Genomic DNA, 16,024 nt, shown 5'->3' with positions numbered 1-16,024 from the left:
TACATTTCTCCTCACCCCTCCTTTCGACTTCTCCACTGGTACCCCCTTTCAACCCTTCAAGGTCTGGGGTGAAACCTCCCAATACTGGAAATGATGGGACTATTCAAGCGCAAAGATTCAAAGAACTCCAGTCAAAGCGAGACTGAGAACGAGTCCTTTGTAACGGTCAACAGTGCTCGCACATCAAATACATCCCTGAGATCCCCAGGATACAAGGGAAGTGGTCCGCCAGCTTCAATTCCAGAACTTCCTATCGCCAGACCACCAGATCCAGCACTGGACCCGGCCGCATACCTACGAAGTGTCCATGCAGTGCGCGAACGCTCCAACATAATCCTGAACAAGGCCAAAAAGAACCAACTGAGCCATTTCGATGTCGACATGAGCAAATTTGAAGCTACCGCTTCCTATGTCGTCTCCATCATAAAGGTAAAACCGGGGAATTCTACCATCATGGGAGCTTGCGCTAACATGGTTTCCCTCCAACAGCGAGATTATGCGCCAGACTACGAGAACATCCCCCCGCATGGTCGCTGGCAGCATTTCGACGTTGGTGGCAGACCCCGCATCAACCAACTTCTCCAGTCCTGGCCCAGTCGCATTGATGCGCAGGAACGCACCCGTCGTCTGATTGATTTGTTTGTCGTGTCCGTTCTGCTCGATGCAGGTGCCGGGAATGAGTGGTCATATCGGTCAAAGGAGTCTGGTAAAGTCTTCTCGCGCAGTGAAGGCTTGGCGGTGGCGAGTTTGGAGATGTTCAAGTCTGGCCTATTCAGCAGCGATCCTACGGAGCCATGTCAGGTGGATGGTGCAGGACTAAAGAAGGTTACGACCGAGGTTCTCGCCAAGGGGATGCAGCATACAGACCAAAATCCACTGGCCGGTATTGAAGGCCGCGCGGGGTTGTTGATACGGCTCTCCGAGGCACTTAACAATCAAGACTTCTTCGGTGTGGATGCTAGACCGGGAAATATGCTAGGTGAGACAATCTGGCTCCTTTCTGTGCGTGCGCTTGATCACTAATCTTTATACAGATTATCTTCTCGGTCATCCATCAACACTTGCTTCTTCCGTACCCATTGTTCCGATTACCACTTTGTGGACCGTGCTCATGGATGGCTTCTCCCCCATCTGGCCCCGATCACGAACACAGATTGATGGAGTATCCATTGGAGACGCTTGGAAATGCTCGGGTCTCCCCAAGTCTCCTCCCGCACAGCAGTGGGAGAGCATCCTTCCATTCCACAAGCTGACACAGTGGCTATGCTACTCGATCATGGTTCCAATGTCGAAATTGATGCTCATCCACTTCGCTGGCAGCGACCTTTTGACAGGCCTTCCAGAATATCGAAACGGAGGCCTTCTTATCGACCTGGGACTCTTGACTTTGAAACCGGACGATATGCAGCGTGGAATCGACGCATATAAAGAGAATGCTCAAATCAAGGGCCAGCCAAGTGTCGAAGTGGCACCGCTCTTCTGCGCTGACGACGATGTAATTGTTGAATGGCGAGGCGCTACTGTCGGATTCTTGGATGAGCTCCTAGACGAGGTCAACGCTCAGCTAGGGCTCAAGGGTTCCGAAGAGCAGCTATCACTAGCACAAATGCTTGAGGCTGGCACCTGGAAGGTAAGCACTTATCAAGGATTCTCCCGGTTAGGTAAATTCTAACAAGCAACCTACAGGGTGGTCGCGAGATTGCAGAAGTTTCGAGACCAAACACCAAGGAACCCCCTATCATGATACGATCTGACGGCACTGTCTTCTAATACCCTCTATTCCCATTTTAATTGCGGCTTGGATACCTGGATACCTTCGTCCCGTCATTTGGTTTTGCTATTTGGGACGGGCTTTTTGATGAAATGAACTCTTCATGACCGAATACCTTCACACTTATATCTCACGTTTCGTTTTTCTTTCTATTTTTCTTTATTTTTCTTTATCTTCCTCCTTTTTTTATTGCCAGTTTTGGCCCTTTCTTTTTTCCTTTTTTCCTCTGCATTTGAGGCTATTCATCTGATTTCCCATTGGTTTTGGGCGGCGGCTTATTTCTTACTGCATTTCACCTTTTTATACTTCTCTCTGTCTGATCTATATGCTTCACCTTTTTCCCCTTGTGTCTATAAAAGCCATTCCATAGAAGGAAGATCTATATTGTATGATTTTCGGGAGACCCATGGGATGTCGTCATCCCGTAACCTCGGCCCAGGGAGCTCAGATAAAATAAAACTCCACAGTACCAACAGTGTCAACAAGTGCACAATTATGCGCAAGGTCTCATTCTCTTAATAACTTGATGGGAAATACCTAGGGACAGGTTGCTAGAGTCATCTTTTTCCCTATCTCATCCGACTAATCCTATCTCCAACGGCTTAACCCAAGGTCACGTGCTCGGGACAGAATTGTTCCGTCTCCGCATTAGAAGGCTGGAGCTCGTCACCTTCCCTTCTTATCTTATGCTCTCTCGCCCTCAATCCCATTGTCAAGGCAAAAACATGCTTATATTGGACTTCTAACCGGAACCCAATACCATTGCATTTGAGCGACCCTGTGAAGGCACTGACTTGCTCTCCAGATCGACCCGAGTTGCCCCCGCAAGAGCGGGGCATTTGGAGCTCGACGGCAACCCCAAGAACATCGGACAAAATGGATGCTCGGAAGAAGAAGAGAAAGGTGCTATTGATGGGCAAAAGTGGGTCGGGGAAGTCGTCCATGCGCTCAATCATCTTCAGCAACTACGTCGCAAAGGATGTCCGACGCCTGGGTGCTACAATTGACGTGGAGCACAGCCACGTCAAGTTCATGGGCAACCTCACATTGAACCTGTGGGATTGCGGAGGGTGAGTAATATGCATTCTCTCGACTTCAAATTCGAGGGAAGCCATACCACTAACACGGAAGTTTTCCATTCTCAGACAAGATGCCTTCATGGAAACCTATCTGGCCTCGCAGCGCGGCAACATCTTCTCAGACGTCGCAGTCCTCATCTACGTATTCGACATCGAGTCACGAGAAGTCGAGCGCGATCTAGACACCTACCACGCCATAATCGAAGCCCTGCGCGAATTCAGCCCGAACGCCTACGTCTTCTGTCTCGTGCACAAAATGGATCTCATCCAAGCCGAGCACCGCCAACGCATCTACGACGAGCGCTCCGCTGTAATCCGCAGTCGATCCAGCGATTTCCGCGTCGACACCTTCGCGAGCAGTATCTGGGACCAATCTTTGTACAAAGCCTGGGCCGGAATCGTGCACAAGCTCATCCCGAACTTGATCGTCATCGAGCGCTTCCTATCCGCCTTCGCGAAGAAAATAAACGCTGAGGAAGTCATCCTCTTCGAGCGTTCTACTTTCCTTACTGTTACTTCCGTAACATCCGAGGTCGGCGAGCTCAATCCAATCTACGATCGCCACGAGCGTCTGTCGAATATCATGAAGGCGTTCAAGCACTGCGCCGCAAGAAACACTCTCACCACGCCGGCTTCCGCGGGCTTCGTCGTTATGCACACTAAAACACCCCAGTTCAATATCTTCCTCGGCCGCTTCACGGATAACACCTATATCTTCCTCGTTGTGCCTCCCGGCGAGGCTTCATACAACTGCGCTGTGCTCAACACTATGCTTGCCCGTGAGGGATTCTCGAAAGCAGCTGCCGGCAGCGGTGGTGGTGATGGATTCCCTCTTCCTCCGCCGGAAACAGCGGAGGATCATGCTAATGGGACGAATGGGAATCACGCGTAAAATTGGTGGTTGAGGGGACTTTAGGTCTGGCTTTGTATAGCTAGGGGATGGTGTCTTTTCACAACCCCTTTGTTTTTTTCTTGTTCCCGTCATTTCTGAGGTTTTTATGACAAAATACAGCAGGCGCTGAATGATGGCGTTATGGAGATTAATGTATTTCATTTGTTTGATCATTTTTTGGCTTTCTTCTTTTTCACCTTTGAGAATTGAGATACCCTGTGGGATTTCTTTGTACGTTTTTTTTTTTTTATAAAAAATATCATGAAAACCTACCTACAAAGGTATTCTACAAGCTATTACAGGTGCTCTCGAGGTTTATATAAAATCCATGTTTCTTCGAGTGTTCTATAGCAGTTTCAATGTCCATCTTAGGGACACTATATACGACTTTCTCATCTTAAGCAATTACGACCGTCCAAAAACAAGAATACGCGTACTGATACTTCTTCAATTTAGATCCAGTTCCCGCATATAGCTATCTTACTATAATGGCCCAATAACAAGACCTTGTACATTCACCGCATTTACTTTGAATACAATACTGCAGTGACATAAGATCCCATCCGAACCATCTATATTTCCTCGCATCCGATGCATAAGGCGGCCAAAGGCAGAAGAGAGAAGTAAGAACATGGGAGGGATTTGATTATCTATCGGACCGGCCGGCCTCAACGAAGGATGAAAAAAGGGGGGAAGCGAAAAAAGATAACGAGGACAAGAAGGGGTTGTGAAAGGAAACGAGGCTGTACAAAATCAATCATCCAGAGGGCTCGAACATTTTTCATTGGATTTCTGGCATACGCATGGCAATGTCGCCTGACTGTGTGATGTATCGCACCCAGGGGAGAGAGGGGTATTGCAGCTGTGGGGTGATTGTTAGCGATGGATTTAGAGAGATAAGAAGACTCAGGGGATGGATCCACTGGTGGGAAAGACTTACCTTCGGTTCGGTGATCTTCAGATATCGCACTTGGATACCACTGGTCGTGAAATAGGGGATCTCGAACTTGACGTTGATGGGCCGTTTCGCTTTGCCTACGCCTCCGGCTCCGCCCATGCTACCTCCAAATCCACCGGTCATACCACCGCCGCGCTCGTCGTCGCCCTTGACAGAGGGTAGGCCTAGCTCTGCGCGCATGAGGAATTCCTTGCCGCCGCCGAACTGCTTGATCTTCCAGATGATGGCTGACTTCTCGGGGGCGTAGTGCACGGTTCCGATATTCGTGCGGAAGCGTGGGGAGTCTGCGTCTTCGGGGACGGGGACGAGAATCTCGACGTTGTTGGCGGTGCTGCGGCGTTTGAATTGGGCTTTGGCCTATTCGTGGAATCGAGGTTAGGGATTGAGGTTTGCTATACTGGGTGGGGATATTACCTTGAGCATATATTCAATTCGGGATCCCGAGTGCGATTCAACCACGCACTCCACCCAGATCAACGGCTTCACTTGTGTGTTCAACCGGTAGCTCATGAGCTCGAATTCACCATCCGGAGGGATAAAACTGATTGTGCGGTCATTCTCGAAGCGCGAGAGTCGGACACACTGGTGGAACTTCACATCCTCCATCTCGACTGACTTGCCTCGTGTAGCACGACCCGTGGTCTCGAACATGGCTTTGTCGTTCAAGCCCAATCGCAACTCGGGCATACCACTCAGGTAACACTTCATCTTGACAGCGCCCAGAATCTCAGACCGCAGGACATTTCCATTTGCTGAGACGAGAAGGTTGAGGGACTCGACCACGTCGAGGAAGACTTCGTTTTTGCGGTAGCGTATCCCCTCGCTACGCCAGGAGACAGCATTTGTGACGGCGATGGGTGGCCGTGCTTGGACATCCAGCTTGTGTGACTCTTGGGTGATGTATCTGGTCATAGCGCGGATCCGTCAGTTATGCTGTTTCACCACCACCCCGCGGTACCATCAAGACCCAGCTGCTTACTCTTGTAGAATCTTGCTCTCTGTTGTCTGCGGGTATCCAAAATCCATCATCTCGTCCAGCAATTCGTAAATGACGACGAAGTTATCCCGGATACTCTCCTCCTCCAGTACCTTGAAATATTCGGTGAAGACCTCCACCAGCTTGTGGAGGAAGAGTAGAATTTCGGTGGCATTTGTGTTTCGTTTGGTCAATGCAAGGATATAGAGGTTGCTGTGGCGGATATAAAGGTACTAGACAGAAACACCTTTGTGTCAGTAGGTGGGAGCGCACAAAAGGAGACACTCAGGAGTGAGTGTGGCCCGGGCCAAAAAGCCTGGACTCGGTGGGACGCACGTTGATACCCTCGTGCGAGAAGCAGGGAGGCACTGCTGAGCTTTCTTCTTCGGCGTCACTGAGGAGGATAGGGAATTTCTCGACTGCGGACATGGGAATATCTCCGCGATAATTGCGGGCCAGAAGGGTCTATAGATGGTCAGCGGGGGCTTCACCCTGAACGCATTGGCGATTCCCCAGCAAGGAGTCGCATCGCCATATTTTGCACAATTTCAAATAGCGTACCTTGCCCTTGAGGTCGAGGAAGAAGAGTGCGGACGCCATGACGTGTCAATGGGGGTAAATAGGTGATGGGAGAGTGTTGATGATCTGGTCTCTCAAGGCGGGGTCGAAAGCAAAAAGAAAAAATAACAAAGCCACCTTATGCGCCTACTGCAGCATTGTCAATAAAGCAGTAAGAACAAATAAAAGAGCAACAGATGTGGTGAGAAATGAAAGGAGCAGATACAATGGATGAATGTTGGCGATGCCCGCATGTCCCAGCCCAGACCGGAGATAGACGCCAACCTCAAAGCGGACTAGCGTATAAAATCCACACATAAAAGCTCGTCGCGCACTTTTTCATTTCTTCTTTCTTCAACGCTCCCAATAGACAGTTCAAGGCAGTACAAAGTCCTTGTGATTTTCTACAGCTACTCCGGCATTCTGTCGGAGTGCTGTAGTGTTTTGATTACTACCTTGCGATACAGAGGCGCGGAGACTACGATCTTTTTGAGGGTTCCATAAGAGCTGGCCGAGTACTTTCTCTGTTACTCGGGCGGCGTCAGAGGAACCATACATTTCTATAACTGAAATTGAATTTTTTTTTATATTTTATAACTTCAAATCTTCCTTGTATACTGTAATTCTACTCCATACTTTCATTTTGTTTCGTCCAATCTTTTGGACTTGCCAGTGGAAGAGATACAAAGTAGCGTGAGAGATAAAACAGTACGGAGTACGGAGCACTCCGTACATAAACCAGCTAATGGCCATATGGTGCTAGAAAGTGTAATTACATTTATTTTGTTGAGCCTCTTCCCCTCTTCCCCATCTCAACTTGAATGTCTACCCTTCTTACCCTCCACTCACACCTAGGTTTGGTCTTTCTCTACTACTGATGGAGAGCACACAGCCATCCGCTGACGCGGATGAAAATATGCGCCTGGCGATAGAACGATTCCGCACCAAGATGGAGGCCTCCAATTGGCAATTCCTTCAAGACCGAATAGATGAGATTGAATCTATGGATCTCTCTACTGAAGAGAAACTGAAGAAGATGAACATCTGGACGTGGATTATGACACCCAAGTGCGCGGATCCTGAGAAGCCTACCGTTTCCCCAGAAACTACCTGTCAGTCTCATCAGAGAACTGCCACCCAGTTAATTGATCTCAAATCGCTATCCCACGAGAACATGGATGGTGTCATCCCGCCGAAGTTATGGACAGATGAGTGGCGCCAGGTGTATTTGGACACTATTCAAACTGTGTGTAATGAGGTGGCCTTTCGAATTGACGATGACACCGAGTTTGAAGTCCCGCCCTGCCACGACCTGGCTCTCTTTCTCAAGTACGCTAGTGGGATCGTGGATGCGGACTTTCGCTATGATGGCATGGCCCCTTTTGAACCACCTGGAATCTATATGGCATCGATCTCTGATATTTCCAAAGCCCGAGAAGATCTGGTAGAAGGTCTGCATCACTACTATATTTGCGACGAAGACTTCGTGGACGCCTATACACATGATGACTTGGAAGTACGAGTTGGCTTCCAAACCGGGACTGGTGTTCGTTATAAAATGGGCGGGCATAGTACATGGTACAGCATGTATCTCTACTGTCGACGGTGGGTGGAAGACTCTGATCCGAGTCACAAGGACTGGGCGTGGAGAGTGGTCATCTCTCCTGCCGAAGTTTTTGAGAACTCCACGATCGTTTACGGGCAGAGGACAAGATTCGACTCCATCGTCGATTTTCTGGACTGGTACAGTAGCTGGCTGGAATATGTAGACATGGATGAGGTTCGGGCAAATCTAATTCAGAATGATCTCATTGAGGAGGATGAGGAGGAGGAATAGGAACTGGTTAGTCCCTCATGAATAGATGGATGGACACTATTTGACAGGGCGACCTCTCAGAAGCAAGCATTGTTTTGCAAAATGTAGATCACTCTAGGTATTGTATCTCGCGACGGTCTCCAAAGACGCAAATGCCCATTTCGATCGGCCACATGGATGGTCCCATGTAATATTACGGCCTGGGGTGCTATGAAGATGACTCCGATGTCATTGACATGTAGATCGGAATTATTTTCTTTGAATCAAGAAGTAAGGCTATCGAGGTATAGCTGATTTCGAAAACTATTGTATAAAAAAAACAAGTCTGTTTAAAAGTACATGTACAATCGTAGAGGTTCTCCGATCCCGGTCAACCTACTACAGATGGAAATATCAAACAAGATAACGCCCTGAAAATGCTCCAAAGGAGACCAATACCCCAAGTCTCGGACCCTTACGAGACCGTCTTGAGTCCCAGAGGTTCAAGTATCCGCTCACGAGCCACCTTAGTAGCAACGACACCTCCCTTCTCTAACGAAACAGCGCCGACAATAGCGTACATGGTATGCGCGAGAACGAGCTCAATACCGGAGGCACGGAGGTCGTTAGGCTGCAGTAAAGACATTCGTTAGCTGATCATCCAGAGCACAAGAAGGACCAGGATCGAGACATACCTTTCTGGGACTCCATCGGAGAACCTTCTGCAACTCGTACTTGTTTCCAAGCTCAGCAAGCTTCGACCGCTCGGTGAGGATCTTCTTGGTTTCACCAGAGAGGTTGTTCAATCCATCCAGAGCCGGGTGGCTGAACGGCACGCGACCAAACTCGTCCTTGCTCTCTGCCGGTGCGGCGCCTGCGTATGGAGCATCCTGCGCCAAAGCCAGCGATGCTTGCAGCTGCACAATGCGTTTTCCCAAGAAGGCCAATCGATCGTTGAATCCGCGACGCCCTTGGTCGAAACTCTTATGTGTCACCGCCAACCACTTGGTCTCATCGGAGAGGAGTTTGTCGCCGCCATTGCCGAACAAGCGGATGTAGAATCGGTCGAGCAGTTGCGGGTCTGCGTTGACGTGGAAGGTCGGGCGCTTGGAGTCAAGGTGCAGACTGAACGGGGCCTTTGCGGCCGCGGGAGTGTAGGACCATCGGGGCTTCTCTTGTTGACTGGACTCCTCCGGGGAGGAGGTTGCGAAGGTGCGGGATGGGAGGACTCCCACAATTGGGCGAGCGGCAAATTTGGATGCAGCGCAGGCGGTCCTGGCCGCTCGGGAAGAAAGATTCAAAGCCATGGGGTCGGTGGTCTGCGTGTCAACTCGGAGTTGATCGAACGGAAAGCAAAGAATTCGGTCTGGGCGGTATGATTCTGCCAGCCATGGTCTCAAGTACATATTTACACGAGCCCTGTGAAGTCTAGAACCGATAACCACATCTTGATTTGTTTTTTTCATGACTGTGATTCTCGCAGAAATTTGTTCGGTGGACTCAGATCGCTTTAATTGTCATCTCGGCGGTTTGACATGCAGTTAAACAACCTTGCAAGCCGGTGGCCACCGGGACCTTCACCGCTGCGATGTATCTTTTGCTCGAGTGCTTGACTTGTGCGTCAGATCCGAAGCGACTAACACTGATTCCGGCCGTGGCAACCTACCATAGGTCAGCACAGCCATGGAAATCGGAGGTGGAACGTACACAAACTTCCGACTCTGCCATGCCTCGATGCACGTACGATCAAAGCGGCATATGACTCACATTAATTAAGAAGCTTGGAAGCCCTGCGATGTGGATTCCATCTTAGCGGTCAGGTTATCGTATCTATGAAGGATGCGTGAATATACACCATACCGCTGTTTGCGGGCCAAAATCCAGCACATATAGGCTTTCGTTCGACTTAGGTAGGGACCGCTATGACACGATATGCATTTGCCCCAGCTTCGGTTTGCTAGCAGCTTTGACTCATATTTCCTGCATGTCTCCCATCATTGAAACTCGGGGTTCGACGACTGGGTGTAAGAGGTCTCGCAGATCTCTCCACTACTTTGTCCAGCAACATCCTTCTCTGGAAAACATCGCCATTATATGATCCAACGGGAAACTTGTGCTCTCTTAACTTCTAGGCTATAGGTCCAATAATCCTGCCAGGTAACATCGTCCAGTTATATTACTGGCTAACGGGTGATGCGAGCAGCGGCGCAACAGACCCTGAGCGCGGCCCAAATATCAGGGAGACAGGTCTCCAACCGCTGCAGAGAAACAACGGAAAGTCGAAAAGAAAAGAACAGAACCACAAACAAGGGTTCCAGGCGATCGAGACCCATTCAAAAGGAGCTTCGGTAACGTTCTCGGAACACAGCCGTTCCGCAAAGCCTGCCGGGTATGCAGAGGCCATAGCTCATAGCTATCGGGAGCACGGGGCACTGTTGTTGAGCCTGCTTGGTTGCGGAATTACGCAGCTGGAAAACTCGGCTGAGGCACAACTGGTTGGCTCGAATGACCCATGCCTCTCTGGACTGCAGAATAACGGCCCTGCTGTATCTGCGTACCCTAAACTTGTCCCCTGTATTAGGCAAGAGACTGTCATGTACCAGGGGGCAAAACGTGATCCACGTGTATTGGTATTCGGTCTTATTTGTCCGTGCTTCATAGGTAGGCTTCCTTTTTCTCATATTGCCTCTTGTGGTAGTTGGAAGCTTCTACGGCTTGCATGTGCATTCTTCTCACGACTGAGCAAGTTCGCAACCCACAATGGGCATTGTGGGAACCCTAGATAAAGTACTGGGATATTGTGAATGACAGAGGATCTTTGATTATCTTCGAAAGATCTCAGGGTTAAATGACACAAGAACACAAACTCATTGATGTTTGACGACCTCGAATTCATATGTATACTTTTGAAAACAACAGACGGCTGTTCAACCCAAACATTATTTAGTAAATGACATCGGATAAGTAACCAACGGCAAATTATCTAGAACAAACCCGGTGAAACAGAATTCATCAAGAGGATGCAAGAAACCGAAGGCTCAGGCCGCTGGTGAAACCCGTCTGTGGCCTTCTTTAGGGGCACTTAGTCCGGGGGAAAAGGATCTATACCCGTCCATTGCGGACAATATACAATTTGCTTTTTAGACAAAGATAATAGGTCTCATGATGTGGATCTTCATCTCATTCCCGTTCGATATTTGCTTCCGGGGAAAAGAAACAAAAAGAAACAAGAATACAATACTCACGACAGCGGGTGTCACCGTCTGCGGGTGCTGTCTAACGGTTTATACATCAAGTATTCAGGCGGGCCCTTGCAGACTCTACCGAGATATTTATCTTCATGGATAGAAGGCATCCCCAAGGTCCACGGATAGCAACTGGAATAAGGATATCGCCAAACGGCTTCTTGTCGTGATCCTTGATTGGGATGTTCGACAGGATAGCGGTGTACGACTCGTGTGGATGGCGCGACCTATGATCCCAGCTAGTCTAGGATTCTGGAATAACTTAAATAGAGAAGATTGACCTGTCCAGATTTCTAGTCTTCATCCTTGGAAACACCAAAGTTCTTTGTCTTGTGTACTTCGCCTGTCTTTCGTTGAATATCTGTACCTATACTTCCTTTCTCTATCAGCCCCAACTCGTGTGCTCCATTCTACTATACCCCCCTTCGTTCCGTGCCTTTCGAGTATTCAAATGGCTTGCAACGCTACTTTTTCCCATGGCTTCCAGGCCACCCCTTCATCGCCGGCCCATACATGCTATACCTTCGCGGGATGCATCCCGGCTTGTGATCACTCGGTGCAAGATCCTCCCTCACCACGACCTTTCCCACCCAACCCTCCTCCTAGCCCTGCTTGAACAGCAGTTGATTGGGTTTTCTTTGTTTGGCGTTGAGATGACACGGGATAATAGGTGAGTGTTATCTTATGTAGCGATCTTAAATATCTAGATCCACTAGATATATATTGGTCAAGTCATGGAATAATCTGACCAACTGCTTACTTGCTTTGTAGATCATAATCCAAGGCATTTTAACTTTTGTCTTTACGCTAGGGATATGCATTTATGGGCGACTAGGGTATCATAATGCGATGTGTATCATCGTCAATGCAATATCAATTGCGGGTGGACAAATGGGAAAAGTCATGAGGTACATTGGACCCCGAGGAGGCAAAATGAAGGAACAATTTGTGAAAGTGAACTACGAGAGTGGATATGGATTTTAAATGACGGGATTATATACTTGAGGTGCCTTTCTCATTCACAGATCCACCGACGGGCAAGATAGCCTAATGGAACTTACCAAGTGAGACCGACTGCATTTGCACATTGACACATAGATGTCAGCAGATATCTATAGGTAGACCAGTAAAGTCTAGACAAATCTAGGGTGAGCGTCCAGAGTCCAAAAAAATGATATACTTGTAGATTCAAATCATGCAAATAATCTAGCCCAATCCAAACCTAATTTCCGATGGAGATAAAAAAATAAGAAAGCTGAAAAGAAGAAAAAGAATCAGCGCCTTTTGAGCTTGCGCCAATTGACCAGATTCGTGTATATTTGGGAAAAGTCACTTTAATAACACATAAGGAAATTCGGAGGTATGAGGTACGGAAACATTTAAATCAAAGCAAGACCAACAGCACTGGCAACGCTGAGTCCAATAACAGTCCAGCCAGTCTTGATAATCACAGGGTTGGTAAGACCACGGCCAAGATCCCACATCAAGTGGCGGATACCGTTCATGGCGTGGTAGGTGAAAGGAAGGGCCAGAGTGGTCTTGAGGAGGACCTTAGCCACGAGAGGGAGAGCACCCATGGCGGCGACCATGGAGGCAGATTCGAGGTGCCAGCCGAGAGTAGGGGCGACGAGGTAGGCAGTAGCCCAGAGGTACAGGGAGCCGGAGAGAGCGACGCCAGAGATACGGTGCAGGGAACTGCCGATCCAGCCGATCTGGGGCTTGTAGATGGTAAGGTGAGGGGCGACAGGGCGCTGAAGACGCTGCTTAACGAGGAGCTGGCTGGGGTCCTCAGTGTTCGGGGCCGAAGTGACTTGGTGTCTATAGACCAACGATTCTCTGGTTAGTATGGACTTCCGGCGATTGAGGATGACGTAGGATTTCGTAAGGGGCGCTGCATTCGAGGGCGGGCGAAACAATTGAAACTTGTCGTTTTAGCGCTGGGTAACTGACCTCGTCTGGATGTTCTTGCCGAGGGCAATAGCGACAGGGGAAGCGCCCATCATGGACGACCGCATAGCGAACGGCTGCTGGACGGCAACTGTCCGGGGATAAGTTAGATCGCAAATTCGGATAAGGTAGGCATTGGGGGGTAAACATACGCCGTCGCATCGACTGCTGGACAACCTTCTGAGAGAACATTGTGATTGCGGAGTTGAGATTGTTCTGTTTGATCAGGATAAGAAATCCCAAGTGGCTCGCGAATGATCGGAATCAACGGGACGACCTCGGGTACGGGAGTGTTTAGTCACGGGACTGACACCCGGTAGTCGGTGTCCTCCAATCAAATCGGGTCTATTACCAGCCGGAGTATCGTTCTTCCCGACGCGCTACTGAGGTCATGTGATCAGCTCGCCTGTTTTCCCACTTTCTTCGGCCCGCAGCTCTCCTTTCTTTCTCTTCCTCAAGAGTCTCCGCTCACGTCGTTTACTGGCTTTGGCTGGGATGATGTCGTCGTGTTTAGCTTTCCCTCACTGACTGCGGCTTTCTGTCGTGGACGCCGAGGGATCTAGAGGCTCTCAGAAGAGAGTCCCGTCGTTAATCGCCCGTTCCACTCTACCAATGAGGGGAGGGGGTTTCATATTCAGGGATACATACTACATGTATCACATCTGTTGATGTTTGTAGATTTGCCAGGTCTTTTGGAAACTGCAGTGATTCAAAAAGGTCAATCTGACGGTTGAAAAGTCTGCATTGGCTATGGAGAAGCAAGCATTCAGCTGAGGCATTTATGTTTTTGCACAGTTGTGATATTCACTCCAGTTATGCAGCGCAGCCATTTACGATAATAATGATACACATCACAAAATGAATACTTCAAAACAAGGGTCTCTTCTCTTGCCTCCGTAAAATATTGTCAGCTGTAAACTTCCCCGAGTTTGGAGATGGAACCATGTGAAGTCGTTGGTTCCTTGTCACATGTGAAGGGGCCAACCACATCATATACACATCTTTCCCTTGCAGAGTACATATTCGGAGGATCTAGTCTTTATATTTGGTCTGCAGGTCAAGATTTTGATTATGCACAAGCAGAATGAAGCGCTTCATGGCTCCTTGTGATCCTCTGCTCAGTAATCCATAAATTGACCCCAGCCCTGGCGCCCAGATGCAACCTCGGCACCTCGGACCTTCCCCACAGTACAGAGGTCCGCGGCTGTGACATCGGTTTATATTATCTGGTCTTTTGTGTTCAAAGACTTGATTATCTCTTTGACTCTATATTTGTTGCATCAAATAAGCGATCATACTCATGTTCGTATATCTGGTCCTTGTTAGGTTGCACGTTGTTTACTTGGAAGTTACTGACTCCGCAATCATCAGATTAGATACCCCGACCTAACAAGATGCCTTTCAACACAGCCTTGACTCGAAAGCTCGGTATTCGAGGTAGGCTATTTATGCGTCATTCCCAAAAGTTTACCAACTGCTAATCATAGATATAGTGCCCGTCGTGCAGGGTGGTATGCAATGGGTTGGATATGCTGAGCTGGCCTCGGCTGTTAGCAACGCCGGTGGACTTGGACTTGTATGTCGTATACTCTTCAATGAAAACCCTAATTCCATACAGTATCTAACACCACAACCCAGCTGACAGCCCTGACCCAACCAACCCCCGAAGACCTCCGCAAAGAAATCCGCAGATGTCGTACTATGACCAAATACCCCTTCGGAGTGAACCTGACCCTCCTCCCCGCCATTGTTCCCCCCGATTATGCTGCCTACGCCCAAGTCATCATCGATGAAGGAGTCAAGATCGTCGAGACCGCCGGTAACAACCCAGGTCCCGTCATCACCCAGCTGAAGAAAGCCGGCACTATCATCCTGCACAAGTGCACGACAATCCGCCACGCCAAATCCGCCGTCAAGCTCGGAGTTGACTTCCTCTCCATCGACGGCTTCGAGTGTGCCGGTCACGTCGGTGAGCACGATATCACCAACTTCATCCTTTTGAGCCGTGCGCGTCAGGAACTCGGCATTCCCTTTATTGCCTCTGGTGGATTCGCCGATGGCAATGGCCTTGCTGCTGCCCTGGCGCTTGGTGCTGAGGGTATCAATATGGGTACTCGCTTTATGAGCACCGTTGAAGCCCCGATCCACCAGAAGGTTAAAGAGGCTATCGTCGCGGCACAGGAGACTGATACTGCACTTGTGCTGCGCCGATGGAAGAATACCTCCCGTCTCTTCTCTAATAAGGTAGCTAAGGATGCATTGAAGGTGGAGCAGGAGAGTAAGAGCGGTGAATTCAGTGAGGTCCAACCTTATGTTAGCGGCCAGCGGGGTCGTCAAGTCTTCATTAACGGTGACGTTGATTTCGGCGTAAGTTACCTTCAAAATTCTGTATGTCTCGTGCGTATTTGCTGACTCTTTTGTTATACAGGTGTGGACTGCCGGACAGGTTATCGGCTTGATTCACGACATCCCGACTTGCGAGGTCCTGCTCACCCGCATCGAGAAGGAGGCCCTCGAGGCAATGACCCGGACCAGATCTTTGTTTGTCGATGCCCCCTCCAGCAAGCTTTGAAGGGTTTTATGTCACAGATGTGTATTTATCTTCCTATTGTTTGGAAAGATCCAATAGAATCAACTAGTTGGAATTTTTGTTTATTTTTGATGACTGCCTTTGTATAATTCCACGTTGAATACCACTTCCGAGCTTTTTCCTATCTTCACCTCATGCTAATCATGATCCACGTCATTTCCGGTGCTAAAATAAGAGCTACCCACTCTCCAAAGGGGGGGGGGGGGGGGGGGG

The 16,024-nt window shown here is 49.1% G+C and overlaps 7 protein-coding genes across 7 annotated transcripts; 4 read left to right on the top strand and 3 right to left on the bottom strand.

Annotated features, from left to right (window-relative positions):
* Positions 1-90: 90 nt before the first annotated feature.
* Positions 91-1,770, top strand: PEX2_044020 (URC4/urg3 family protein; the record flags this gene model as incomplete). Its single annotated transcript, XM_016741677.1, has 3 exons — positions 91-979; positions 1,035-1,630; positions 1,687-1,770. The coding sequence occupies 3 exons, from the start codon at positions 91-93 to the stop codon at positions 1,768-1,770; spliced, it is 1,569 nt and encodes a 522-aa protein (XP_016603379.1).
* An 877-nt stretch (positions 1,771-2,647) lies between these two features.
* PEX2_044010 (Rag GTPase GTR1) lies at positions 2,648-3,742 on the top strand (the record flags this gene model as incomplete). The annotated part of the gene is made up of 2 exons (XM_016741676.1): positions 2,648-2,841; positions 2,917-3,742. The coding sequence occupies 2 exons, from the start codon at positions 2,648-2,650 to the stop codon at positions 3,740-3,742; spliced, it is 1,020 nt and encodes a 339-aa protein (XP_016603378.1).
* Positions 3,743-4,523: 781 nt separating this feature from the next.
* PEX2_044000 (AP-1 complex subunit mu) lies at positions 4,524-6,276 on the bottom strand (the record flags this gene model as incomplete). Its single annotated transcript, XM_016741675.1, has 6 exons — positions 4,524-4,604; positions 4,683-5,057; positions 5,115-5,604; positions 5,680-5,909; positions 6,013-6,141; positions 6,238-6,276. The coding sequence occupies 6 exons, from the start codon at positions 6,274-6,276 to the stop codon at positions 4,524-4,526; spliced, it is 1,344 nt and encodes a 447-aa protein (XP_016603377.1).
* Positions 6,277-7,111: 835 nt separating this feature from the next.
* PEX2_043990 (uncharacterized protein) lies at positions 7,112-8,071 on the top strand (the record flags this gene model as incomplete). The annotated part of the gene is made up of 1 exon (XM_016741674.1): positions 7,112-8,071. The coding sequence occupies one exon, from the start codon at positions 7,112-7,114 to the stop codon at positions 8,069-8,071; it is 960 nt and encodes a 319-aa protein (XP_016603376.1).
* Positions 8,072-8,504: 433 nt separating this feature from the next.
* PEX2_043980 (mitochondrial 54S ribosomal protein mL57) lies at positions 8,505-9,757 on the bottom strand (the record flags this gene model as incomplete). The annotated part of the gene is made up of 4 exons (XM_016741673.1): positions 8,505-8,660; positions 8,725-9,410; positions 9,580-9,691; positions 9,737-9,757. The coding sequence occupies 4 exons, from the start codon at positions 9,755-9,757 to the stop codon at positions 8,505-8,507; spliced, it is 975 nt and encodes a 324-aa protein (XP_016603375.1).
* A 2,896-nt stretch (positions 9,758-12,653) lies between these two features.
* PEX2_043970 (uncharacterized protein) lies at positions 12,654-13,413 on the bottom strand (the record flags this gene model as incomplete). The annotated part of the gene is made up of 3 exons (XM_016741672.1): positions 12,654-13,092; positions 13,225-13,312; positions 13,374-13,413. The coding sequence occupies 3 exons, from the start codon at positions 13,411-13,413 to the stop codon at positions 12,654-12,656; spliced, it is 567 nt and encodes a 188-aa protein (XP_016603374.1).
* A 1,202-nt stretch (positions 13,414-14,615) lies between these two features.
* PEX2_043960 (NAD(P)H-dependent flavin oxidoreductase) lies at positions 14,616-15,793 on the top strand (the record flags this gene model as incomplete). Its single annotated transcript, XM_016741671.1, has 4 exons — positions 14,616-14,658; positions 14,715-14,797; positions 14,860-15,588; positions 15,650-15,793. 4 exons carry the CDS (start codon positions 14,616-14,618, stop codon positions 15,791-15,793), a joined length of 999 nt encoding a protein of 332 aa, XP_016603373.1.
* Between the last annotated feature and the right edge of the window lie 231 nt (positions 15,794-16,024).

The sequence above is a fragment of the Penicillium expansum genome (assembly GCF_000769745.1).
Source record: "Penicillium expansum strain MD-8 chromosome Unknown contig145, whole genome shotgun sequence".
Classification (NCBI taxonomy): domain Eukaryota; kingdom Fungi; phylum Ascomycota; class Eurotiomycetes; order Eurotiales; family Aspergillaceae; genus Penicillium; species Penicillium expansum.
This window is presented reverse-complemented; position numbering and strand designations above follow the sequence as displayed.